We start from the raw sequence: 22,930 nt of genomic DNA, 5'->3' as shown, positions 1-22,930 counted from the left end.
TGACGCAACCATTGACGAGAAGTCAGAGCCAAAGAGAGGGCATATAATAGAGCAAAATTAGTGAGAAGTTGAAGGATTGGGAAGCCCTTAAAAATCAAAGTTGCCTTCTGGCAACTAAAAAAATAATAAAGAAGGAAAAAATGGAATACGCAGGTAAGCTAATTAATAATATTAACGAGGATACCAAATGTTTCTTCTGATATATAAAGTGTGAAAGAGAGGCAAGAGTAAATATCAGACTGCTGGATAATGATGCTGGAGAGGTAGTAATGAGGGATGAGGAAATGGCGGAAGAAATGAATGCATATTTGCATCAGTTTTTATTGTGGAAGACACTAGCAGAATGCCAGAAGTTCGAGAGTGTCAGGGCAGAAGTGTGTGAAGTTACCATAACTAGGGAGAAGGTTCTTTTGGAAACAGAAAGTTCGGAAGGTAGATAAGTCACCTGGACCAGATGATCTACACCCCATGGTTCCGAAAGAGGTGGCTGAAGAGATTGTGGAGGCATTAGTAATAATCTTTCAAGAAGCAATAGATTCTAGCATGGTTTCGGAGGACTGGAAATTTGCGAATGTTGCCCCACTCTTCAAGCAGGGATAGATGCAGAGAAAAGGAAATTATAGGCCAGTTAGTCTGACATCAGTGGTTGTGAAGATGTTGGAGATTGTTAAGGATGTGGTTTTGGGATAGGCCATAATCAACATGGTTTCCTTAAGAGAAAATCTTGTCTGACAAATATTTTGGAATTCTTTGAAGAAAAAATAAGCAGGATAGACAAAGAATAGGTGGATGTTGTGTACCTGGATTTTCAGAAAGCTTTTGGCCAGATGCCACAAATGAAGCTCCTTGACAGTACAGGAAAGATACTAACTAGCATGGGTAGAGCATGGGCTGATTGTCAGGAGATAAAGAGTGGGAATAAAGGGAGCCATTTCTGGTTGGCTGCTGGTGACTAGTAGTGTTCCACAGGAGCCTGTGTTGGCACCATTTCATTTTGCATTATATGTCAGTGATTTGGATGATGGAATTGATGGGTTTTTGGTCAAATTTGCAGACGATACAAAAATAGGTGGAGGGGCATGCAGTTTTGAGGAAGCAGAGAGGCTATGGGAGGACTTAGATTAGGAGAATGGACAAAGCAGTGGAAGATGGAATGCAGTGACAGCAAGTGTATGGTCATACACTTTGGTAGAAGAATTAAAAGCATAGACTTATTTTCTAAATGGAAAGAAAATTCAAAATTTTGACTTGCAAAGGGACTTGGGAGTCCTCGTGTAGAATTCACTCAAGGTTAATTTGCAGGTTGAGTCTGGTGAGGAAGGCCAATGCAATGTTAGTACTCATTTCAAGAGGATTAGTGTATAAACGCAAGAATGTAATGCTGAGGCTTTATAAAGCACTGGTGAGAATTGTGAAAACACAAAATACTGGCAGAACTCAGCAGGCCAGACAGCATCTTTGGGAGGAGGTAGTGATGACGTTTCGGGCCGAAACCCTTCATCAGGAGTCCCATCTGGCAGGATCTCCCTGTGGCCACACACTTCAATTCCACAGATCACTCCCACTCGAATATGTCTGTCCATGGCCACCTCTACCGTCAAGATGAGGCCATATGTAGATCGATGGAGCAATACCTTATCTCCCGCCTAGGTAGTCTCCTACCTGCCGGCATGAACATTCAACTCACAGACCTCCATTGAGACCTCTGCCCCCCCCCTTTACCCCATCCCTATCTATAATTTTAGTCTGGTTCTCTTTCTCTCTCTTTTTCCCCCCTCACTATAATCTCCCCCCAGCCCTACCTTTCTTTCTCTTTTTTCCCATAATTCTCCACCTTCCCTCCAGCCTATCACTTCCCAGCTCTCTACTTCATCCCTCCCCCCACTTATGCCCCCTCGACCATCCCATGTTACTTCACTCCTGATGAAGGGTTTTGGCCTGAAATGTCATCACTACCTCCTCCCATAGATGCTGTCTGGCCTGCTGAGTTCTGCCAGCATTTTGTGTTTTTTTTATTTATTTCCAGCATCTGCAGATTCACTCGTGTTGCCATTGTATATCATTTGCCACTTTCTTGCCTATTCTCCTAATCTGTCTAGGTCCTTCTGCATCTTGTTTCCTCAGTACCACCAATCTTCATATCATCTGCAAACTTGGCAACAAAGCCATCTATTCCATCATCTAAATCAGTTATATTCAGTATAAAAAGAAGTGATGCCAACACAGAAGACCTGCAGAACACCACTAGTCACTGACAGCCAACCAGGAAAGGATCCTTTCACACTCGCTGCCTCCTACCAATTAGCCAATGCTGTAACCATGTTAGTAGTTTTCCTGTAATACCTTGGGCTCTTAACTTGGTAAGCAGCCTCATGTGTGGCACCTTGTCAAAGGCCTACTAAATGATACAGCATCCAATGTCTCCCCATTATCTATCCTACTTGTTCAACAGGTTCAACAGGCAGGATTTTCCCTGAAGGAAACCATGCTGACTTTATACTAAATTGTCCTGTATCACCAAATACTCCATCACCACACCTTTAACAATTGACTCTAACATCTTCCCAACCACTGAGGTCAGTCTAACTAGTCTATAATTTCCTTTCTGCTGCCTTCCTCCTTAAAGAGTGGAGTGACATTTGCAATTTTTTAGTCCTCTGACACCATGCTAGATTCCAATGATTTTTGAAAGATCATTTCTAATGCCACCACAATCTCTAACGCTACTTCTTTCAGGACCCTAGGGTGCAGTTCCTCTGGTCTGGGTGACTTGTGTACCTTTAGGTCTTTTCAGCTTTTTGAACACCTTCTCTCTTGTAACAGTAACTGCACCCACTTCTCTTCCTTCACACACTACAACATCAGGCAGAATAGGAGGATGTCCATTTAGAACAGAGATGAGAGGGTATTTCTTTAGTCAGAGGGTGGTGAGTCTGGAATTCATTGCCATGGATGGCTGTGGAGGCAAAGTCATTGAATATAGAACATAGAGTAGTACAGCACAGTACAGGCCCTTTGGCCCACAATGTTGTGCCGACCCTCAAACCCTGCCTCCATATAACCTCCCCACCTTAAATTCCTCCATATACCTGTCTAGTAGTTTTTTTAAAATATTTATATTTTATATTTAAAGCAGAGACTGATTCTTGGTTAGTCAGGGCATCAAAAGTTATGGGGAAAGGCAGGAGAAAGAGGTTGAGAGGGATAATAAATCAGCTATGATGGAACGTTGGGCAGACTTAATGGGTCGAGTGGCCTAGTTCTGCTCCTATGTCTTATAATCTTGTGTTGACCGACCAGTTCTGTCATGTCTTTGAATATCTCGAATGTTTACTGGTATTGAACCAAATTTAAATTGTTTAATTAGAAAAAATAACAATATATTTAAACTTTTTAAACATTAGAAAGAGCTTAAATTTAAATTGCTTAATTCATTTGCCGTAATTCAAGGACGATCTTCCTTTAAGTTGTTCCTTTCCATAAATATTTTTTTTTAAATTGCAGAAACAGATAAAACTTGGTATACAATTTTGTGCCAGATTTCCCAGGGAAACTTTTTAGGAAAAAGTTTATATGAATGACTATATGGTCATTCATATTTGTGTTTGGACCCTCTGACTTCTGCAAAAATAAAACTGTTAATATAGTGCATTTTAGATCAATGTTATTGGATTTCTCAATGGTCTAACATTAAGTATTTGTTTTGCTAATACTGTTAAAAGTTTTATCAGTGCAATTTTGCTTTTTGATGACTCAACCCAATTTTTGATGCTAATTCCACAGTAGTTGCTCTAAATGTTTCTTCACTAATTGCATTAGGACATTTTTGCTTATCTGGGCTTAGCATTAAACATTGGTAATTTTAGTAGTATCTTATTGTAGAAAACTTGTAGCCCAAAGGTAATACGCCATGCAACACAGAAATGGAGCAGAATTGCAGCCAGGTCAATGGGGCTGAAGCAGAGGCTCTATTAACTGAACTTCTGTGCCGCTTAGTTGTTTAAATTGAACATACTTAGGTGCATGTATAGGAATAAAATGTGTTTTGTATGTGATTTTGATTTGTTTTAGTTATAAACCATCAGAATAATTACATTTTGTGCTGCATTGTTACATCCCAATGGTATGAACAACTTTAGTAACAGTTGTGGAAAAAGTAGTTGAGTTAGTTTGAGTTGAATTTTGTTTTATTTCTTTCCTCCATGCTGTAGAACAAGCTGTTACAAAGCCACCTTTCAGCATATTTGGTAACAATTCTTCCACATCTGCTGGAACAAATGTGGGGGATGCCACGTCTTCAACCGTATTTGGTAGTTCTGCACCCACAAACGCATCATTTTTATTTGGATCAGCTGGTGGCGCAGTGGGTAGTAACCTTGGAAGCAGCTCTGAATCAACTGTTCCTGCAACCCAGCCATTTTTATTTGGCTCACAGGAAATTACATCGGCTGCCAGTACATCAAGTACAGGAGCCCCAACTGCACCATTCGCATTTGGCTCAGCACCCAGCAATAACACTGCAACAACATCTGTCTTTACATTTGGAACGCCAACTACAACTTCTAATTCCACAGGTAAACCTTTTCAAACTCTCTTATAACCTACTGCTCTTAGGCTTAAGTGCATTGGAATATAAAAGGTAAATTAAAGATTATTTTTGTACAATATAAAGATCCTTAGAATTTTAAAGTTACTTGAATAAACAATTCCCATTTCTGAAGTTTTACACATAGCAAGAGTAACTTTATAATCAGAGATTGGAAGATCCAATTGTAATAACTATCAAACTGAACCATGATTTTAAAAAAAGCTAGAGATATTTGGCAGATCAAAACAAGTTTATCATTCAACCATACATGGATATAGCTCAACGAAACAGCATTCATCTGGGGCCAAGTTGCAAAACATACACAGCTCTTTCAAGATAGTAAGTATAAAAAAAAACATAGTCACACAAAAAAAATACATATATAGCCCAAGACCCTGAGCAACATGTCCCACAAATTGATCGCACAGTTCCCAGCAGTGCACAGTCACATGCAATCCAGCCCATCATTCCACTGAATGAACACTGGAGGGCAGCACCAATGGGAGAGGCTAGCCCCCAACCAAGCATGGACACCATGCTGCACTGCCTCAAGTGTCTCCTCTCCGGGGCTTCAGCAGCAGGCAGAGTTGTGGCTTGAGGCCTAGTCCTCACTACAACTGAGGCTACGCAGCTTCTCTGCTACCTGTCGCACCACCAAATGTGGGAAGCAGGCTTGAGCCATCTTATATTGTCAATGGCTGCAGGGTCTTGCAGTCGCAAGAGGAACATTCAAGATAGGTTACACTGTGCACCGCCTTCGTGGGCCAACTCTGATGCCTTCAAGTAGCAGGCAGCAAAGTGGTCTGCACTCAGGCCAGCTCTTCCGAACCCAGTCCGTCTACTCCAATCAACAAATAGTTCACTGGGGTAGAGTTGCAATAGCTGAGTTCTTGGAATCCAGCACTGTCTTGCAATCATAAAAAAAATACATTTACCAAAGGAAGAAAAAAGCTGGTCTGTCCTTTTTCACTAGTCCCCTACTCATTTTAGGAAGGGACTTGAGAACAGATTGGGGCAAATCTAATTTGTGGTTCAGGTTTCATTTTCTTTCTTAGAATGAATAAGACTAACCACGATTGATTGTGTGATATTGTGCTTTTTAGATTTTTTTGTTCCTGAAGCTCTACTGGTATAGTCAGTAGTTCAGTGTAGTTTTGAGTGAGAATGTGCCTCAGCTAACCCTTATTTCTGTCAGCAAAGTTCCCATTGGTTTATTAAGTCATACTTGTATATAGTGCATAAAGTTAATCCTTTTGCCAACATACAGTTATAGATTGTTTTAAGATACTATTTTAGAATGATGCATGATAACAACTGGAATGACTTAATTAGTTATAGGTCCAATAGCTAAAAATAACTTTGTGCAATGCAGCTTACTTTTGATCTTGTTACAGGTGGCTCCTCAAACTCCATCTTTGCCTTTGGATTAAGTTCTACAACTGCAGCAAATGCCCCAACTTTTGGTAGTACTCAAAACCCAGTCCCTGTATTTGGACAAAGCAGTAGCCAGTCATCTGCTACCCTTGCTTTCTGTAGAACACAACCATTTGTAACTGGTTGTCAGCAGCCTGCCTTTGGTTCACAGTCTACCAATAATCAGCCATCTCTGTTTGGAGGGCAGTTACCCAAACAGCAGTCCACATTTGGCTCCACTTCATCTACCTCAAGTAAGTAAATGCCAATTCAGTAACTGCTCTGAGTTTGACCACGACGAAGTAACAAACTGTTGAGACTATATTATTAGGTAATGCAGTGAGTTACTTGCATGTGGTAGCATATGCCATTCTATAATAGTGAGCTTCATTTGGATGTATTAAAACAAGATTTATAGCATTGCAAAGTTGTTTGTAATGGTATACTTGTAGTCAAAGTGCACTTATGTAAAATCAGGGGATTCTTGCTGTTCTTAAGAAAGGAATAAGATAGCAAATTACATATTTTAGTAGTCATTTTATCATTTTAGTGAATAGTGTTTGGTTATGAATTCTCCAACACTATAGTCTACAGCTGAATTCTACAGTTCCTCGCAGTACCTAACACTTGATAAATTTGTCAAATCTCCTTTACATTCTCCTATTCTGGAGTGACTATAGCCCTGATAAAACCAATCTCACCATCCAGTCCTACCATCCTAGGAATTAGTCATATAAGCCTTTGTGGTATTCCCTTGATACCAAGAATATTCTTCATTGGATAAAGGAACTAAAATTCCATATGCTGTACGCTTGTAGTAAGATATCCTTTATCCTATAATTAAATCTTTTGGTAGTGGGATTTGTACTCCATTGTGCAAGGACAAGTGGTCTTGCTGCAACTTCCCTTCATCCAATATTTGACCACGTAAATGATGATATGTTTGCTTCTAGACTAAAGCCCATGACATCACATTTATGCATATTAAACTGCAGCCATCCTGCATTTGCTCACATGCCCAACCTCTTCTTGAAGTCTTCTTGCATCCTCCTGAAAGTTTATACTCTTTCCCAGCTTTGTGTCAGCTATAACCATGGAGATGTAAAACAAGTTCTCCACCGTATCATACAGGCATTTCCCAGATTACATAACAGTTCCATTCCAGAAAAATGTAAGTCGGTTTCTCCATTCAGAAATGTCCATTTTCTGTAACTACACACATGTTGTATTACTTTAATTCTTTCATTTCATTGGAGAATTACCCTAAAGCTGTCATGAAACCATTATTATTATTATTATTATTATTACTACTACTACAGCTGCTACTACAAGTCATATCTTCCCATGTCATGTTGTTTGTAAACCAAGGAGCCCTGTATTTCATTCAGCTGGAGCATCCCATTAGGCACTACCTGCTACCCAGTGAAAGACCCATTTATTTCTGTTGTGTTCTGTCTTTCAATTGTTTCTCTCCACAAAAAGTGCATTTTAAATCAAATGAATGCTGAAATAAAGAATGTTTGTGATTGAGTGATTAAACTGTCAAAGCAATGCATGTTAAGGAAGACCACAGAAATTGAAGTGTTTCTGGATTGGAAAGTCAAGTGTACTTAAAGCACAATAAATAATATGGCACAGCTACAGTCATTGGAGGAAAATTATGAAGTGAGAGTATTACACAAGAATGGGGTCAGCGAGGTCAGAATATACAGGGTTTGGTGCAGAAAAGGACATGGATAATGTGGATTGGAATACAGTGGAAGCCCAAAAATGCAGCATTGAGAATGGTCATAGTTAGTACTGCGTAATAGTTCATATATGGGAAGTGATAAGGGCTGGGAAATGAAAGCAGAAGAGAATATGGTTCACTGTAATGAGATTGAATCACTGCAGTGTAACAGATGAAGAATATTAATTGACTAGGTGTTGTAGGAGCCATGGATCTATTTTCTGTCTGTTGTATCGTATTTTGTGTTGTCTGTTTATTATGGGTAATTTGGTGTTTTAGGAGAGCAAACATTCAACTTTCCAACTCTTTACTTCATCCATCCATCCATCCACTCCACCCCCACCACCCACACTCCCAGTTTCACCTATTACCTTGTGTTTCCCTCTTCCCTCCCCCCACCTTTTAAATTTATTCCTCATCTGTTTTTCTCCAGTCCTGTCGAAGGAACATAGACTGTACTTGTTTCCATTGGTGCTGCGTGGACTGCGAGTTCCTCCAGCATTTTGTGTGTGTTGCTTGGATTTCCAGCAGCTGCAGATTTTCTCTAGTTTCTATCTAAATCCAGGATAATTCACAAAAGTTGAGTTTTTATTTTAGCTGGAATATTCTTGCTAAAATGGTTTGCAGTTTTGAAGCTTTTACAGTTGATTGTTACAACCTTTAGATTGTTCCTTGTGCTGATAAACCATGTGTTGTTAGTAATCCAGAAAGTACTTGACATTTCTATAATACATTACTTTGTTAAATAATTTATCCTTAAAATAATATTCAATCTGCAGGTAACAGCTTCCAGTTTGGAAACAGGCCAAATTTTAACTTCAGTGCCGCTAATTCAACAAATGAGGTATTTCAATTTGGATTGCCTTCAGCAGAAGCAACACAGCCACCTGCCCCTGCTGGTGGCTTTCAATACAATCCTACTTTTTCTATTGGGTAAGAACCTCAATACATTGTGTGAATGTTTTCTGAACACTGCTCTGAGATTTTGTTCTTGCTTGACAATATTTGCTGGATGGTGTGAAAAGGGGTATTTCATAGAGTAAGAAACCTAGAATTATAGAGCACATTTTTCTTAACAACTCATTTTCCTCTCACCTTTGTCTGACAGAACTGGTCCTTGCCCCCAACAATTTCTCTTTCGGCTCCTGCTGCTTTCTCCAGACTTGAGGTATCCCCATGAGCCCTAACTATACCTGCCGTTTCCCCATGAGCCCTAACTATACCTGGCGTTTTGTTGGCTATGTAGATCAGTCCATGTACCATGCCTTCCCTGGTAATGCTTCCCAGCTCTTCCTCCACTACTTTGACAACTGCATTGGTGCTACTTCATGCAGCGATGCTGAGCTCATCAATTTCACCAACTTTACCTCCAACTTTCACCCTGCCCTTAAATTTACTTGGTCCATTTCTGACACCTCCCTCCCCTTTCTTGATCTCTCTGTTTCCATCTCTGGAGACAAACTGTTAAATAGAAACACAGAAAACCTACAGCACAATACAGGCCTTCGGCCCCCAGAGCTGTGCAGAACATGTCCACATCTTAGAACTACCTAGGCTTACCCATAGCCATCTATTTGTCTAAGCTCCATGTATCCATCCAGGATTCTCTTAAAAGACCTTATCATTTCCGCCTCCACCACTGCCACTGGCAGCCCATTCCATGCACTCCACAAAGCAATGTCCCCTTGGATCCCATGCCTCCTTACTTTCTCAATAAGCCTTGCATGGGGTACCTTATCAAATGCCTTGCTAAAATCCATATCCACTATATTTACGGCTCTTCCTTCATCAATGTGTTCAGTCATATCCTCAAAAAATTCAGTCAGGCTCGTAAAGCATTACCTGCCTTTGACAAAGCCATGCTGACTATTCCTAATCAAATTATGCCTCTTCAAATGTTCATAAATCCTGCCTCTCAGTATCTTCTCCATCAACGTACCAACCACTGAATTAAGACTCTGGTGTATAATTTCCTGGCCTATCCCTACTCCCTTTCTTGAATAAGGGAACAACATTCGCAATCCTCCGGAACCTCTCCCGTCCTCATTGATGATGCAAAGATCATCACCAGAGGCTCAGCAATCTCTTCCCTCACCTCCCACAGTAGCCTGGGATACATACTGTCTGGTCCCAGTGACTTACCCAACTTGATGCTTTCCTAAAGCTCCAGCACGTCCTCTTCTTTAATATCTACGTGCTGAAGCTTTTCAGTCTGCTGCAAGTCATCTCTACAATTGCCAAGCTCCTTTTCCATAGTGAATACTGAAGCAAAGTATTCATTAAGTACCTCTGCTATCTCCTCCGGTTCCATACACACTTTTCCACTGTCACACTTGATTGGTCCTATTCTCTCATGTCTTATCCTCTTGCTCTTCGCATACTTGTAGAATGCCTTGAGGTTTTCCTTAATCGTGTCCACCAAGGCCTTCTAATGGCCCCTTCTGGCTATCCTAATTTCATTCTTAAGCTCCTTCCTGCTAGCTTTATAATCTTCTAATTTTCTATCATTACCTAGTTTTTTGAACCTTTCGTAAGCTCTTCTTCTTGACTAGATTTACAACAGCCTTTGTACACCACGGTTCCTGTACCCTTTCCCTGTCTCATTGGAACGTATCTATGCAGAACCCCACACAAATATCCCCTGAACATTTGCCACATTTCTTCCATACATTTCCCTGAGAACATCTGATAGCCTTATATTTCCCCTTACTCCAATTAAACATTTCCCTAATTTGTCTGTTCCTATCCCTCTCCATGCTATGGTAAAGAAGATAGAATTGTGATCAGGAAACCTTCCTGAACACACCTAGCAAACTCCACTCCATCTAAACCCCTCAGTCTGGAAATGCCAATTAATATTTGGGAAATAAAAATCTCCCACCACAACAACCCTGTTATTATTACTCCTTTCCAGAATCTGTCTCCCTATCTGCTCCTCGATGTCCCTGTTACTGTTGGATGGTCTGTGAAAAACACCCAGTAGAGTTATTGACCCTTCCTGTTCCTAACTTCCACCCACAGAGACTTCGTAGACAACTTCTCCATGACTTCCTCCTTTTCTGCAGCCGTGAAACTCTCTGATCACCAGTGCCACGCCCCCACCTCTTTTTCCTTTTTCTCTGTCCTTTCTGAAACATCTAAAGCCTGGCACTTGAAGTAGCCATTCCTGCCCCTGCACCATCCAAGTCTCTGTATTGGCCACAACATCATAGCTCCAAGTGCTGATCCACACTCTAAGCTCATCCGCTTTATTCATAGTACTCCTCGCATTAAAATTGACACATCTCAAACCATCGGTCTGAGTGCGTCCCTTCTCTATCACCTGCCTATCCTCCCTTTCGTCTGTTACTTCAGTTCGGTTCCCACCCTCCAGCAATTCTAGTTTAAACTCTCCACAATAGCCTTTGCAAACCTCCCCTCCAGGATATCAGTCCCCCTCAGATTCAAGTGCAACCTGTCCTTTTTGTACAGGTCACACCTGCTCCAGAAGAGGACCCAATGATCCAGAAATCTGAATCCCTGCATCCTGCTCCAATCCCTCAGCCACACATTTATCCTCCACCTCATTCTATTCCTGTACTCACTGTCACATGGCACAGGCAGTAATCCCAGATTACTACCTTTGAGGTCCTGCTTCTCAACTTCCTTCCTAACTCCCTGTAGTCTGTTTTCAGGACCTCCTCCCTTTTCCTACCTATGTCGTTGGTACCAATATGTACCACGACTCTGGCTGTTCTCCCTCCCACTTCAGGATATCATGGACACAATCAGAAACATCGTGGATACCTGGGGGACCACTTTGTTGAGCACCATCTGCCAAAAACATAAACTTCACAGTGGCCCAACATTTTAATTCCCATTCCCATTCCTATTCTGACATGTCAGTCCATGACATCCTCTTGTGCTGCGATGCAGCCACTCTCAGGGTGGAAGTGCAACACTTTATACTCTGGGTAGCCTCCAAGCTGATGGGGTGAACACCAATTTCTCCTTCAGGTTTATAAAATGTTCCCCTCTTCGATTCCCCACTCTAGTCTCTTTACCTCTTCCCACCTCCCTATCACTTCCCCCAGTGCTCTTCCTCCTTACCTTTTTCCTATGGTCCACTCTCCTTGCTATTAGATTCCTTCTTTTCCAGCCTTTTACCTTCCTCTACCACCTGGCTTCACCTATCACCTTCTAGGGATCCTTCTTTCCCTCCCTCCACCTTTTTATTCTGGCATATTTCTCCCTTCCAGTCTTGAAGAAGGGTCTTAACACAAAATGTTTGTTCATTTCCGTAGATGAACTATGGAAATAAACCTGTTGAGTTCCTTTAGCATTTTGTGCATGTTGCTTTCAATTTCCAGCATCTGCAGAATTTCTTGTGTTTATAATCGAAAGTTCTATTTTTGCACTTCAGATGCATTTTGTCTCTGTGTGTAATATGTGTGTGTGTGTAATATTTGACTCTAGTATTGATTTTCCTTTTGATTTGAAATGTTCTTTATGGTAGTTAATAAATTATGTATAATTACTATTTGTAAGTAGAAAATGGTGTGTTCATTTATTCAACTGGTCAAAAGAATTCAATAAAACCAAGTATTAACAGTGAGCCATGTGTTAACCAAGCATTGACAGTGAGCCATTTTATTTCAATTGCCTTCATGTAGTTTGAAGCAGTGAACTTGCAGAATATTATAAGACCATAAGATATAGGAGCAGGAGTAGGCCATTTGGCCCATCGAGACTGCTCCACCATTCAATCATGGGCTGATCCAATTCTTTCAATCATCCTCACTCCCCTGCCTTCTCCCCGTACCCTTTGAACCCTGGCTAGTCAAGAACCTATCTATCTCTGCCTTAAATACACCCAGTGACTTGGCCTCCACAGCAGTTTGTGGCAACAAATTCCACAGATTTACCACCCTCTGACTAAAGTAATTTCTCCGCATCTTAGTTCTGAAAGGATGTCCTTTAATCCTGAAGTTGTGCCCTCTTGTCCTAGAATCCCATACCATGGGAAGTAACTTTGCCATATCTAATCTGTTCAGGTCTTTTAACATTCAGAATGTTTCTATGATATCCTCCCTCATTCTCCTGAACTCCAGTCCAATACAGTCCAAGAGCTGCCAGACATTCCGCATACAGTAACCCTTTCATTCCCCTGAATCATTCTCATAAATCTTCTCTGAATCCTCTAAGTATATTGTTTCTAAAATGAGGAGCCCAAAACTGCACACAATACTCCAAGTGTGGTCTCAGGAGTGCCTTTTAGAGCCTCAACGTCACATCCCTGTTCTTATATTCTATACCTCTAGAAATGAATGCCAACATTGTATTTGCCTTCTTCACAACTGACTCAACTTGGAGGTTAACCTTTAGGATATCTTGCACAAGGACTCCCAAGTCCCATAGCATCTCTGCATTTTGAATTCTCTCCCCATCTAAATAATAGTCTGCTTGTTTATTTCTTCCACCAAAGTGTATGATAATACACTTTCCAACGTTGTATTTCATTTGCCACTTCTTTGCCCATTTGCCTAAACTATCTAAGTCTCTCTGTAGGCTCTCTGTTTCCTCAACACTACCTGCTCCTCCACCTATCTTTGTATCATCGGCAAATTTAGGCATAATTCCATTAATACTGTAGTCCAAATCATTGGCATACATCGTAAAAAGCAGCGGTCCCAACACCGCTGTTGAAAGAATAAGTAAATTTAAGAAGGACAACAAAATTCTAGGGGCGTATAGCCCGATGGGAGTTTGGGGAGCTGGGTTAAGCACAATAGGCAGCGATTCAAACAGAGAGAGGAGAAATGGGCTAAGAATTCTATATCTGAATGCACAAAGTGTCAGAAATAAGGCGGATGAGCTTGAAGCCCAGGTGTGAATGGGTAACTATGATGTTGTTGGGATAACGGAGACAAGGCTGCAGGGAGATAAGACCTGGGAAATGAATGTACAAGGGTATACGTGCTATCGTAGGGACAGAAATGTGGGCAGAGGGGGTGGGGTGGCCCTGTTGGTGAGGAATGAGATTCAGTCCTTTGCAAGGGGGGACATAGGGTCAGGAGAAGTAGAGTCTGTGTGGATAGAACTGAGGAACAGTAAGGGCAAAAGGACCCAAATGGGTGTGTCTACAGGCCACCAAACAGTAGCATGGATATTGGGTGCAAGTTGAATAGGGAGTTAACATTGGCATGTGGCAAAGGTAATGTTGCAGTAGTTATGGGGGATTTCAACATGCAGGTGAACTGGGAGAATCAGGTTGGTGCTGGACCACAGGATAGGGAGTTTGTAGAGTGCCTACGGGATGCATTCTTGGAACAGCTTGTACGAGAGCCGACCAGGGACAAGACTATTCTGGATTTAGTGTTATGTAATGAACAGGATTTGATAAGCGATCTTGCAGTAAAGGAGCCATTAGGAGGTAATGATCATAATATGATAAGTTTTTATCTGCAATTTGAGAAGGATAAGGGCAGCTCAGAGGTGTCAGTGTTGCAGTTGAACAGGGGAAACTATGGAGCCATGAGGGAGGAGCTGGCCAAAGTTGACTGGATGGATAGCCTAGCAGAAAAGACAGTGGAATAGCAATGGCAGGTATTCTTGGGAATAATGCACAAAGTGCAAAATCAGTTCATCCCCCAGAGAAGGAAGGATTCAAAGGGGGGAAAGGGGCCACAGTGGTTGACAAAGGAAGTCAGAGATTGCATAGCATTAAATCTGCACTTGGCAGATGGCGTTTAATGTGAATAAGTGTGAGGTTATCCACTTTGGGAGTAAGAACAGGAAGGCAGATTATTATCTGAACGGTGTAGAGTTAGGTAAGGGAGAAATACAAAGAGATCTAGGAGTCCTTGTTCATCAGTCACTGAAGGTGAATGAGCAAGTGCAGCAGGCAGTGAAGAAGGCTAATGGAATGTTGGCCTTTATTACAAAGGGAATTGAGTACAAGAGCAAGGAAATCCTCTTGCATTTGTACAGAGCCCTGGTGAGACCACACCTGGAGTATTGTGTACAGTTTTGGTCTCCAGGGTTAAGGAAGGACATCCTGGCTGTAGAGGAAGTGCAGCGTAGATTCACGAGGTTAATTCCTGGGATGTCTGGACTGTCTTACGCAGAGAGGTTAGAGAGACTGGGCTTGTACACGCTGGAATTAAGGAGATTGAGAGGGGATCTGATTGAAACATATAAGATTATTAAGGGATTGGACAAGATAGAGGCAGGAAATATGTTCCAGATGCTGGGAGAGTCCAGTACCAGAGGGCATGGTTTGAGAATAAGGGGTAGGTCATTTAGGACAGATTTAAGGAAAAACTTCTTCTCCCAGAGAGTTGTGGGGGTCTGGAATGCACTGCCTCGGAAGGTAGTGGAGGCCAATTCTCTGGATGCTTTCAAGAAGGAGCTAGATAGGTATCTTATGGATAGGGGTATCAAGGGATATGGGGACAAGGCAGGAACCGGGTATTGATAGTAGTTGATCAGCCATGATCTCAAAATGGCGGTGCAGGCTCGAAGGGCCGAATGGTCTACTTCTGCACCTATTGTCTATTGACCCCTGTGGATCTCCAGTGGTAACCAGCAGCCAGCCAGTATAGGATTCCTTTATTCCCACTCTCTATTTTCTGCTGACCAGCCAATGCTCCACTTATGCTAGTAACTTCCCGTAATTTCATGGGCTCTTATCTTGCTAAGCAGCCTCATGTGCGGCACCTTGTCAAAGGCCTTCTGAAAATACAAGTTCACTATGTCTACTGCATCTCCTTTGTCTACCCTGCTTGTAATTTCCTCAGAGAATTGCAGTATGTTTGTCAGGCAGGATTTTACTTTTAGGAAACCATGCTGGCTTTGGTGTCACGTGCCTCCAGGTACACTGTAATCTCATCCCTAACAATCGATTCCAACTTCCCAACTACTGATGTCAGGCTAACAGGTCTATAGTTTCCTTTCTGCTGCTTCCCACCCTTCTTAAATAGCAGAGTAACATTTGTAATTTTCCAGTTATCCAGTACAATGCCAGAATCTATCGATTCTTGGCAGATGAGTCAGTGGTTTGACTGCCCATTTGGTGAATTGTACTTATCCAGGTATATCAATCACCATGAAATGGCAACTTACCATTTGTTTCATGGTATAGTCAGTATTTACTAATTATACTGTTGGTCAGTAGTTCTTGAGGAACAATATTGACATTTTTAAGGATTTTGTTAAATGATCTTTACTAGAAAGCACCAGATCTAAATGTTTTATTTTGAGGTTTGAAGCAAAGCTAGATGTCTTATTTAAATAGTTGCATTACTTTTAAGACAATAGGTTGTAATTTGTATATTTGGGAAAATCGGTAACCATCTGCAAATGCAAAATAGCAGTGCCTTGTGACATTGGTTTTCATAACATAAGCATGGGTCATTTTTCTTTCTACAAAAGTAATTTGCAGGTAATTCAGTCAATAACTTTTTTCTTTTTCTCTTGCACAGGGTTGGTCCCCCCGCCAATCCCTTTTCTGCTCCATCTGGTGGCCGTTCAGCCATTGCTGGTCGGAAGATAAAGACTGCTGTTAGGCGCAAGAAATAATTTTTACAGCTGTTTAAAGAGCAGAGCTAATTATTGAAGGTGTATTTTCCATAAAGAGCTGGTGATCTGCATTAATTATTGAATTGTACCTCCTTCTGGGCTTTATCAGATCTACCTAGGACCATTTGAACGTGCATATAATTGGTCGCTGCTTTTAGTTGCCTGGTGATGGGTGACCTGTAGATTTTTTTTGTGAGAACCCAGCAGTGTCATTAGTTCAGGACTTGGCATGGTCTGGCTACAAACAACTTGCAAAGTGAATGGCTTTGTACATTGATACCTCTTCATCTGCACCACTAGATATTGTTCATAACCCACCTAATTTTACTGAAAGGTTGTACAGACTGAAGAGCATCGGTGAAAATAGGGCTGTTAATTGAAAAGGTTTCATCGCAATATGTGTGAAGTTTGTGAATGTGTAGATGTTAAATGGATGGCCTATTGTGCACTGATGTTTTCTGACTGCAGAAAATTGAGGACTTCAGATGAATTGCCTTCATTTCATAGAACATGTGCTTTTTTTAATTGTTTTGCTTTTTTGAATTTTCCATTTTATTACAAACTATTATGTACATATCCTATGATTTTTCAGTCAATCTTCTCTTGTTGGACAAAAACCAATCTGTGAACTTGAATTATTTTTTGTTATAGCAGTATGTTTTTGTTCAGTATTGTCAATTAGAAGATTTTATTATGTAAATCTCATTATTCAAAGTTGCCTGAATCCATTTAACATCTTTTCTGATATACAAAATTGGGAACTCTTTAAAGTTTGCTTATTGGCTTTTGTGATCCACTTTTGTTTGGACCAAAACAGTGTTGTACAAAGTATTAACTATATATTTTTATATTCATTTAAATGGACTATGGTGACTTTGGATAATAAGGAGAACAATTTAATATTAAAGCCATGTTTATTACTGTATGATTAACAAAACCATGGGATAAATGCCATCAATAAAAATGAAATAGTAAAATCATTCTATTTTTCAGTGGAATCTATTCTTTATCATATAATTTTTTGCCTTTTAATATTCTACAAACTTTAAATTTTGAATCTATCAAAATGCATTGAATTTACACCATGGAGCTGGATCATTTACCCATCTATGTGGGACTTGCATCTCAAATCTTTTCCTCATCCTGCTTTACCAAACCTCGTTCCTGTTCCCTTTTTTTTGCATCAGTATTTGTGTGCACTGTCATGTTATTAGCAAATTCATTTGCTCTTTAAGTAAATTAGTTCTCAACAATTTTCTAATAGGTTTAATAGTTTTGAACTTTACACAAGTGGAAACAGTATTTCTGTATAAGGTATAAAACTCATATATTTAAGGAATTCCAGCCATGTTTCAGCATTTTTGGAAGGGGTTGGAGTTACAGTACCTTTATTACTAGTTCTAACTTGTTCTGACATTGTCCCTGTAAATAAGTTTGTATCTTAAGCTTGTAAGTTATTCTATAAAGGGTTTTTGAAAACTTAACATCTGATGTGTATGTTTTGGAGCTGTGATCACTACTGTAGGCAAACACTGCTATTCAAAACAGTAAGCAAGCTGATAATCTGAACAGTGTTGATCAAGGGGTAAACTTGCTCAGCAGATACTGCACTCAAGGCTTGCAGGTCCAGTGATACTGCCACAAATTCAGTGACATCGCCATTGCAGAATCAGTTTTAGTATTCTCTAAAGACTCAGTGCTATTCTGAAGAAGTCACTGAGCAGCCACTTAATTCAGAATATCCCTCCACTGTTCACCTCCAGTTATTCCATCACTGAGGTTGTAGGGTTACTTTAAAAACAACAATGATGCACAAAGGGAAGCGTAAGGATTTGCATCAATCTTCCCATTGAATTTTTTTTTATATAAAAATTTAAAAATATATAAAAATTATAATTTTGATAATATAATTTTAATTATAAGATATTATAATTTTTATTAAAGATGGATGTACTTTGAAATAATAAAGATGTTGACGTCTCAGAATAATTCAATCATGTTTGGTTCCTAGGGGATAACTCTTGTTCATTCTGTGGAGAAATGATGAACAATTAACTGTTCAGGTTATATTCCAGTTAATTATTTGATTATTTTAGTACCAGGCTTCTGTATTCAGTCAGGTATCACTGCTGGATCATTGGCTTAATAGCTGAGGCCATGCCTTAAAATGAACTGGAGGCAAATTTCTCATTTTGCCAAGGGTTTGAATGATTATAAATATCTCATTGAAAAAAATGCATTTAAAACAAATTGATGAAATGCTTCAAAACTGTTGCTCCTTAAGTGTTTGCCCAAGGAATTGTTTTATTCTTTGAATTCCTCCGGATATTTTTTGCGTCAAAAATTTTAAAGTATAGTGCTAATTTTATCGTATCTGGAAAAAGTACAGGTTTTCTTGAAGTGTTTCACTAAATGGTGGAGTAACCACTTAGTGCGAAGTATTGAGTGATTTCTTGCCTCTAGAATAGTTCTGCCAATATTCTTTGATCTGCGTATTAACCCATTTTATCTGCCACAGAAATGTAAACTTTTTTAACTGCTTCTTGTCTGACACTGAGCAAAATGGACAGTCTGAACTATTTCCCTAAATAAGTTAATATCACACCTGTTTGCCCTTTTGTTACAGCATATTCCAAATATTAAATCAATATATTGAAAAGGAATGTTCAAGTGTGAGGAGTTCATACAGCCAGCTGAATGTATTTATTGTTAAGTTACAACTTAATTTTATACAATGTCATTTGTTTTCAATATTTAGAGACAGTACAGAGCACATCAAGATGCCAGCCTGGCAGGATAGTCAACTGAACTTTATTGATAACCCAGCTTGTACAATGTGAACTCCCATGTGGGAGTGGCATAGGAATAACCTATTGACTACCACAACATCATTGGTGTGAAAAATGACTTAAAACTATTCAAATTCATCACTTAATTAGATGGAATTGCTAAGGTGTTGTGTAAGTAATAGCAAGCATTTCCAGCCAAATATTTTTGAATTAAAATTTATAAAAGGGAAACCCCATCCTGGTTTCCATACAACTAATTAAGGTCAGTGCTGACTAAACCTGAGACACCATTATTTGAAATCCTGAATACACCATTATTTGAAAGAATATGGATTAGCAGATTGCAAGTTTGTTTCATTTGAATTTACTGAGTAAGGTGATGAAGGCTGTGCAAATGTTGTGTGATCTGAAAAGCAGAATACATGAGCTTAAAGAACATTGGAAGTGTCAACATGAAATTATTTAAGATGGTGATTTTTCAGGTTTGACACTTGCAGTGGTATCCCAAAGGGGGAGCTGTTAATTAAAATTAAGAAATGTGAATTTAAGGATGATGTACTGGCCTCATACAAGAAAGATCAGTCTTGATTAGAAATAGTGAGTTTTCATGCTTGTACAAGAAATTTCAATTTGTTCATGGTTGTAAATTGTAGAGAACTGAATTTATTTTTGTCAAATACCTTTGTCACCTCAAAAATAATTCTCCTACAAGATCCATACTTATCTATAGTTGTGATCACTTTTCCATAACTATTCTCCCAATAAGAGACCAGTCACCTGGCCAGGTTCACTACTTAACACCAGGTCCTGTATTGCCCCTCCTCTTAATGGACTATCTACATGTTATTTAAAATGCCCCTCCTCCCTCCCCCAGGTGAAAGTCGTGCTTTTAAATTTGCCTGTAGTAACAAGATAGTTGAATCTACCTAATGGGCTCAAAATAAAATCTCAGGTTAGAGACTTCAGGGAAAAGGATATTCCTATGATTTTAAAAATAGTCAAACCTTACTGGTGGCCACACCCTACAATTTCAGCCAAAAGTATTGTAGCAGTTACTTTAAAACAAGCCAAAACTACTGCGGGACTAAGCTAGGAGATCAACACTATATGATCGCAGTTCTAAAGTTGTAAAAGCTACTTTGGATCCTTTATTGCAAAACCAAAGCCGAACAATTTTAAAGCAATTAAAACTAATTAAATTTACCATATAGCAATCTTAGCATTCAACTCAGTGTAACTAGGCATTCTAATTAGTGATACTATTAGCATTCTATGCTATGCATATTTAAGCAAAATTAGTTAACATTCCAATAACACCCCAAGTAGCAGTCAACAAAAATATTATTCCACAGCTCAACCCCTCTGTACTACCCGAGACAACTAACCACTAACGTGAATACATAACTATACTCATTTACTTTTCCACACCAACCCATGTGACAAGATTACCACAAAAATGCACCACAAAATACAATGCAGATATGGCTCCTACACCCCAGACCCTTTATTACACAGTTACGACCTTGTACTCAGGAAATAGAGGGCATGAAAATCGAATGACAAACATCTTAGCACTTACATTAAATGCCCCTTCTTTCAGTCAAGTCATACAACAGCCATCTAGGCCAGAGGTTACGAGTACTGAGTAATCTTTACCACCACTGTCAAGTCAAAGTCATGAATCTTTTGGAGCTGTAACTCCTCAAATCTCTGCTTCCTGTAGAGAACAGATCTTTGTTATAGGTCCGCCCACACAGCTGATCTTGAAGCACACCTCCTGCACACGCCCTCTCGTCTGGAAAGACTCAAATGACTCTTACCGCGATCCATGAGTTGAGGGGCTGAGTCATCAACTAGAAACAACGTTTTCTGGAAAGAAATTGTGTTTTATACCTGACCATTTTTTATGTTCCTGTAACTGGTAAACAGGTCTGACACCTTTTGGACTGACTTCATCTAAAATGAAGTCTTCAGAAGTATCAGATGGGTGTTCATGATTGGGATGCTTTAGTAATTGGACGACCGTCGATAGTAGTTTCTACTGCACAAAGGACTGTGTGGAAACCCTTTCAGTTAAGATTCTGTATCTTAGTGGTGTAATTGAGGATTTTTCACAGATACCTGATCAATCTCCCATGTTCCTCCATAATGTGAACTAGCCGGGGATTAAAAATCTATTTAATTCTGTTGTGTATGTGGCCTGTTCACACAAATATGTTATTAATAAAAACGCTGGAGACGGGAACTAAGTTTCATGGTTCTTTACTGGTAGAGTCTGAACTTGGCACACATACAGATCAGTACGCGCCTAATAGCAAAGCAACGACGTGCTACCAAAACATAAAGCAGTCCCTTATTATAAGGTAGGCTATATGGTACACTCCTCCCTTTTTATTTAAATAGTATATCAACTTTTTTTAACTTTAACTGGGGCACTATGCTAAACAAATACAAATTCACTCTTAACATTACAAATGCCTACCATTTGTTTACAAATTTAACAAGCCGCTTTTTACTTTTTTTTTAACTTTTGGTCTAAGACCCATTTAGAACTCTCGTCTCTGCCTCTCCGAGTAACAGCTGTCCTGAAACATTTGCTTTGGGGAATGAGTCTCCACAAGTGGGTCCTCAGCAATGATGACTGGCTTATCTGTAGATGCGGCTGATGTGGTCACATCAGGAGTCTATGTCAGGGGAGTTGTGTTTTTCACCTAAACATTCAGGATTTGGTCCACATGACGTCTCCATGCGTTCTCTCTCACCTCCATTGTATACATCGGTGGCCTGTCTATGGCGGAAATTGTACCCGGCTGCCACTTTTCAGTCCGGTAATCACGTGCAAGAACTGACTGTCCCACACTGAAGCTCCGTGTTGACTTGGCATTCAAGTGTTTGAATTGTCTGTTCTCCTCATCGCACCAGACAACTGGTTTGAGAAGATCTATGAGGGACCTTAGTTTCCTGTTCAGAAATATCATCGCTGGAGTCTGATTAGTGGTTGCATGTACTGCATTACGATAGGCAAGGAGGAAGTTGTCTGTCTTGTGTTGCAGTGGTTGATTTTCGCTGTCCATTGCCTTGATGGCTTTCTTGAATGTCTGCACAAATCTTTCTGCCAGCCATTTGTGGATGGATGGTAAGGGACAGATGCTTGATTCCATTGTATTTCACAGAACTTTGGAATTCTTCAGAGACAAATTGTTGTCCATTGTCTGCAGATTTGTTCTGGTATGCCATTCCTGGTGAACATGTCCCTCAGAACTGTAATGGTCTTTTCCAACGTGGTTGTCTTCATTTTGATGACCTCTGGCCATTTCCAATGTGCATCGATGGCAATTGAAAAGATAAGATTCCATGAATGGTCTGACTAAGTCAATGTGCACTCATTGCCATGGTGATGAGGGCCACTCCCATGGATGGAGAGGGGCTTGTGGTGGTGTGTTCTGGATCTTTTGACAGCCATAGGAGTTCTTGGTCAAGTCCTCAATCCGTTTATCGATTCCTGGCCACCACACACAGGCATGGGCAAGATTTTTTACCTTCACAGTACCCAGGTGCCCCTTGTGCAATTCCTCCAGCACTCTGGTGTGTAGCTTGGGAGGAATCACAACTCTTGAACCACACATTAGTGTCCCCCAACACACTGACAACTGCTCCTTCCTCACTGAGAGGGCAGGAAACAGTGCGTTACCACATGCTGGCTATCCCTTTACTGTGATGTCATAGAGTCATCAACAGTTTGACAACATAGAGTCATTGCGTGTTTCTCTTTCAATGAGGCTGTTTGTCACTGGTAATTGTTCAACTATTGTATGAATCCATTTGTGTAGTTATCTCTGAAGTCGGCAGTGG

At 40.2% G+C, this 22,930-nt stretch overlaps 1 protein-coding gene across 3 annotated transcripts in view; it reads left to right on the top strand.

Moving 5' to 3' along the window:
* nup153 (nucleoporin 153) overlaps positions 1-17,269 on the top strand; it is a 58,524-nt gene extending 41,255 nt beyond the window's left edge. For all 3 annotated transcript variants that reach the window (XM_073024003.1, XM_073024002.1, XM_073024001.1), the window contains 4 exons: positions 4,212-4,574; positions 5,983-6,255; positions 8,510-8,663; positions 16,193-17,269. In XM_073024003.1, coding sequence (XP_072880104.1) covers positions 4,212-4,574; positions 5,983-6,255; positions 8,510-8,663; positions 16,193-16,289 — 887 coding nt within the window. In that variant the 3' untranslated portion in view covers positions 16,290-17,269. The remainder of the gene's footprint in view (positions 1-4,211; positions 4,575-5,982; positions 6,256-8,509; positions 8,664-16,192) is intronic.
* The last annotated feature ends 5,661 nt before the right edge of the window (positions 17,270-22,930 follow it).

The sequence above is a fragment of the Hemitrygon akajei genome, chromosome 20 (assembly GCF_048418815.1).
Source record: "Hemitrygon akajei chromosome 20, sHemAka1.3, whole genome shotgun sequence".
In the NCBI taxonomy this organism is placed as follows: domain Eukaryota; kingdom Metazoa; phylum Chordata; class Chondrichthyes; order Myliobatiformes; family Dasyatidae; genus Hemitrygon; species Hemitrygon akajei.
The sequence above is the reverse complement of the archived record's forward strand: the minus strand, read 5'-3'. Positions and strand labels throughout refer to the sequence as shown.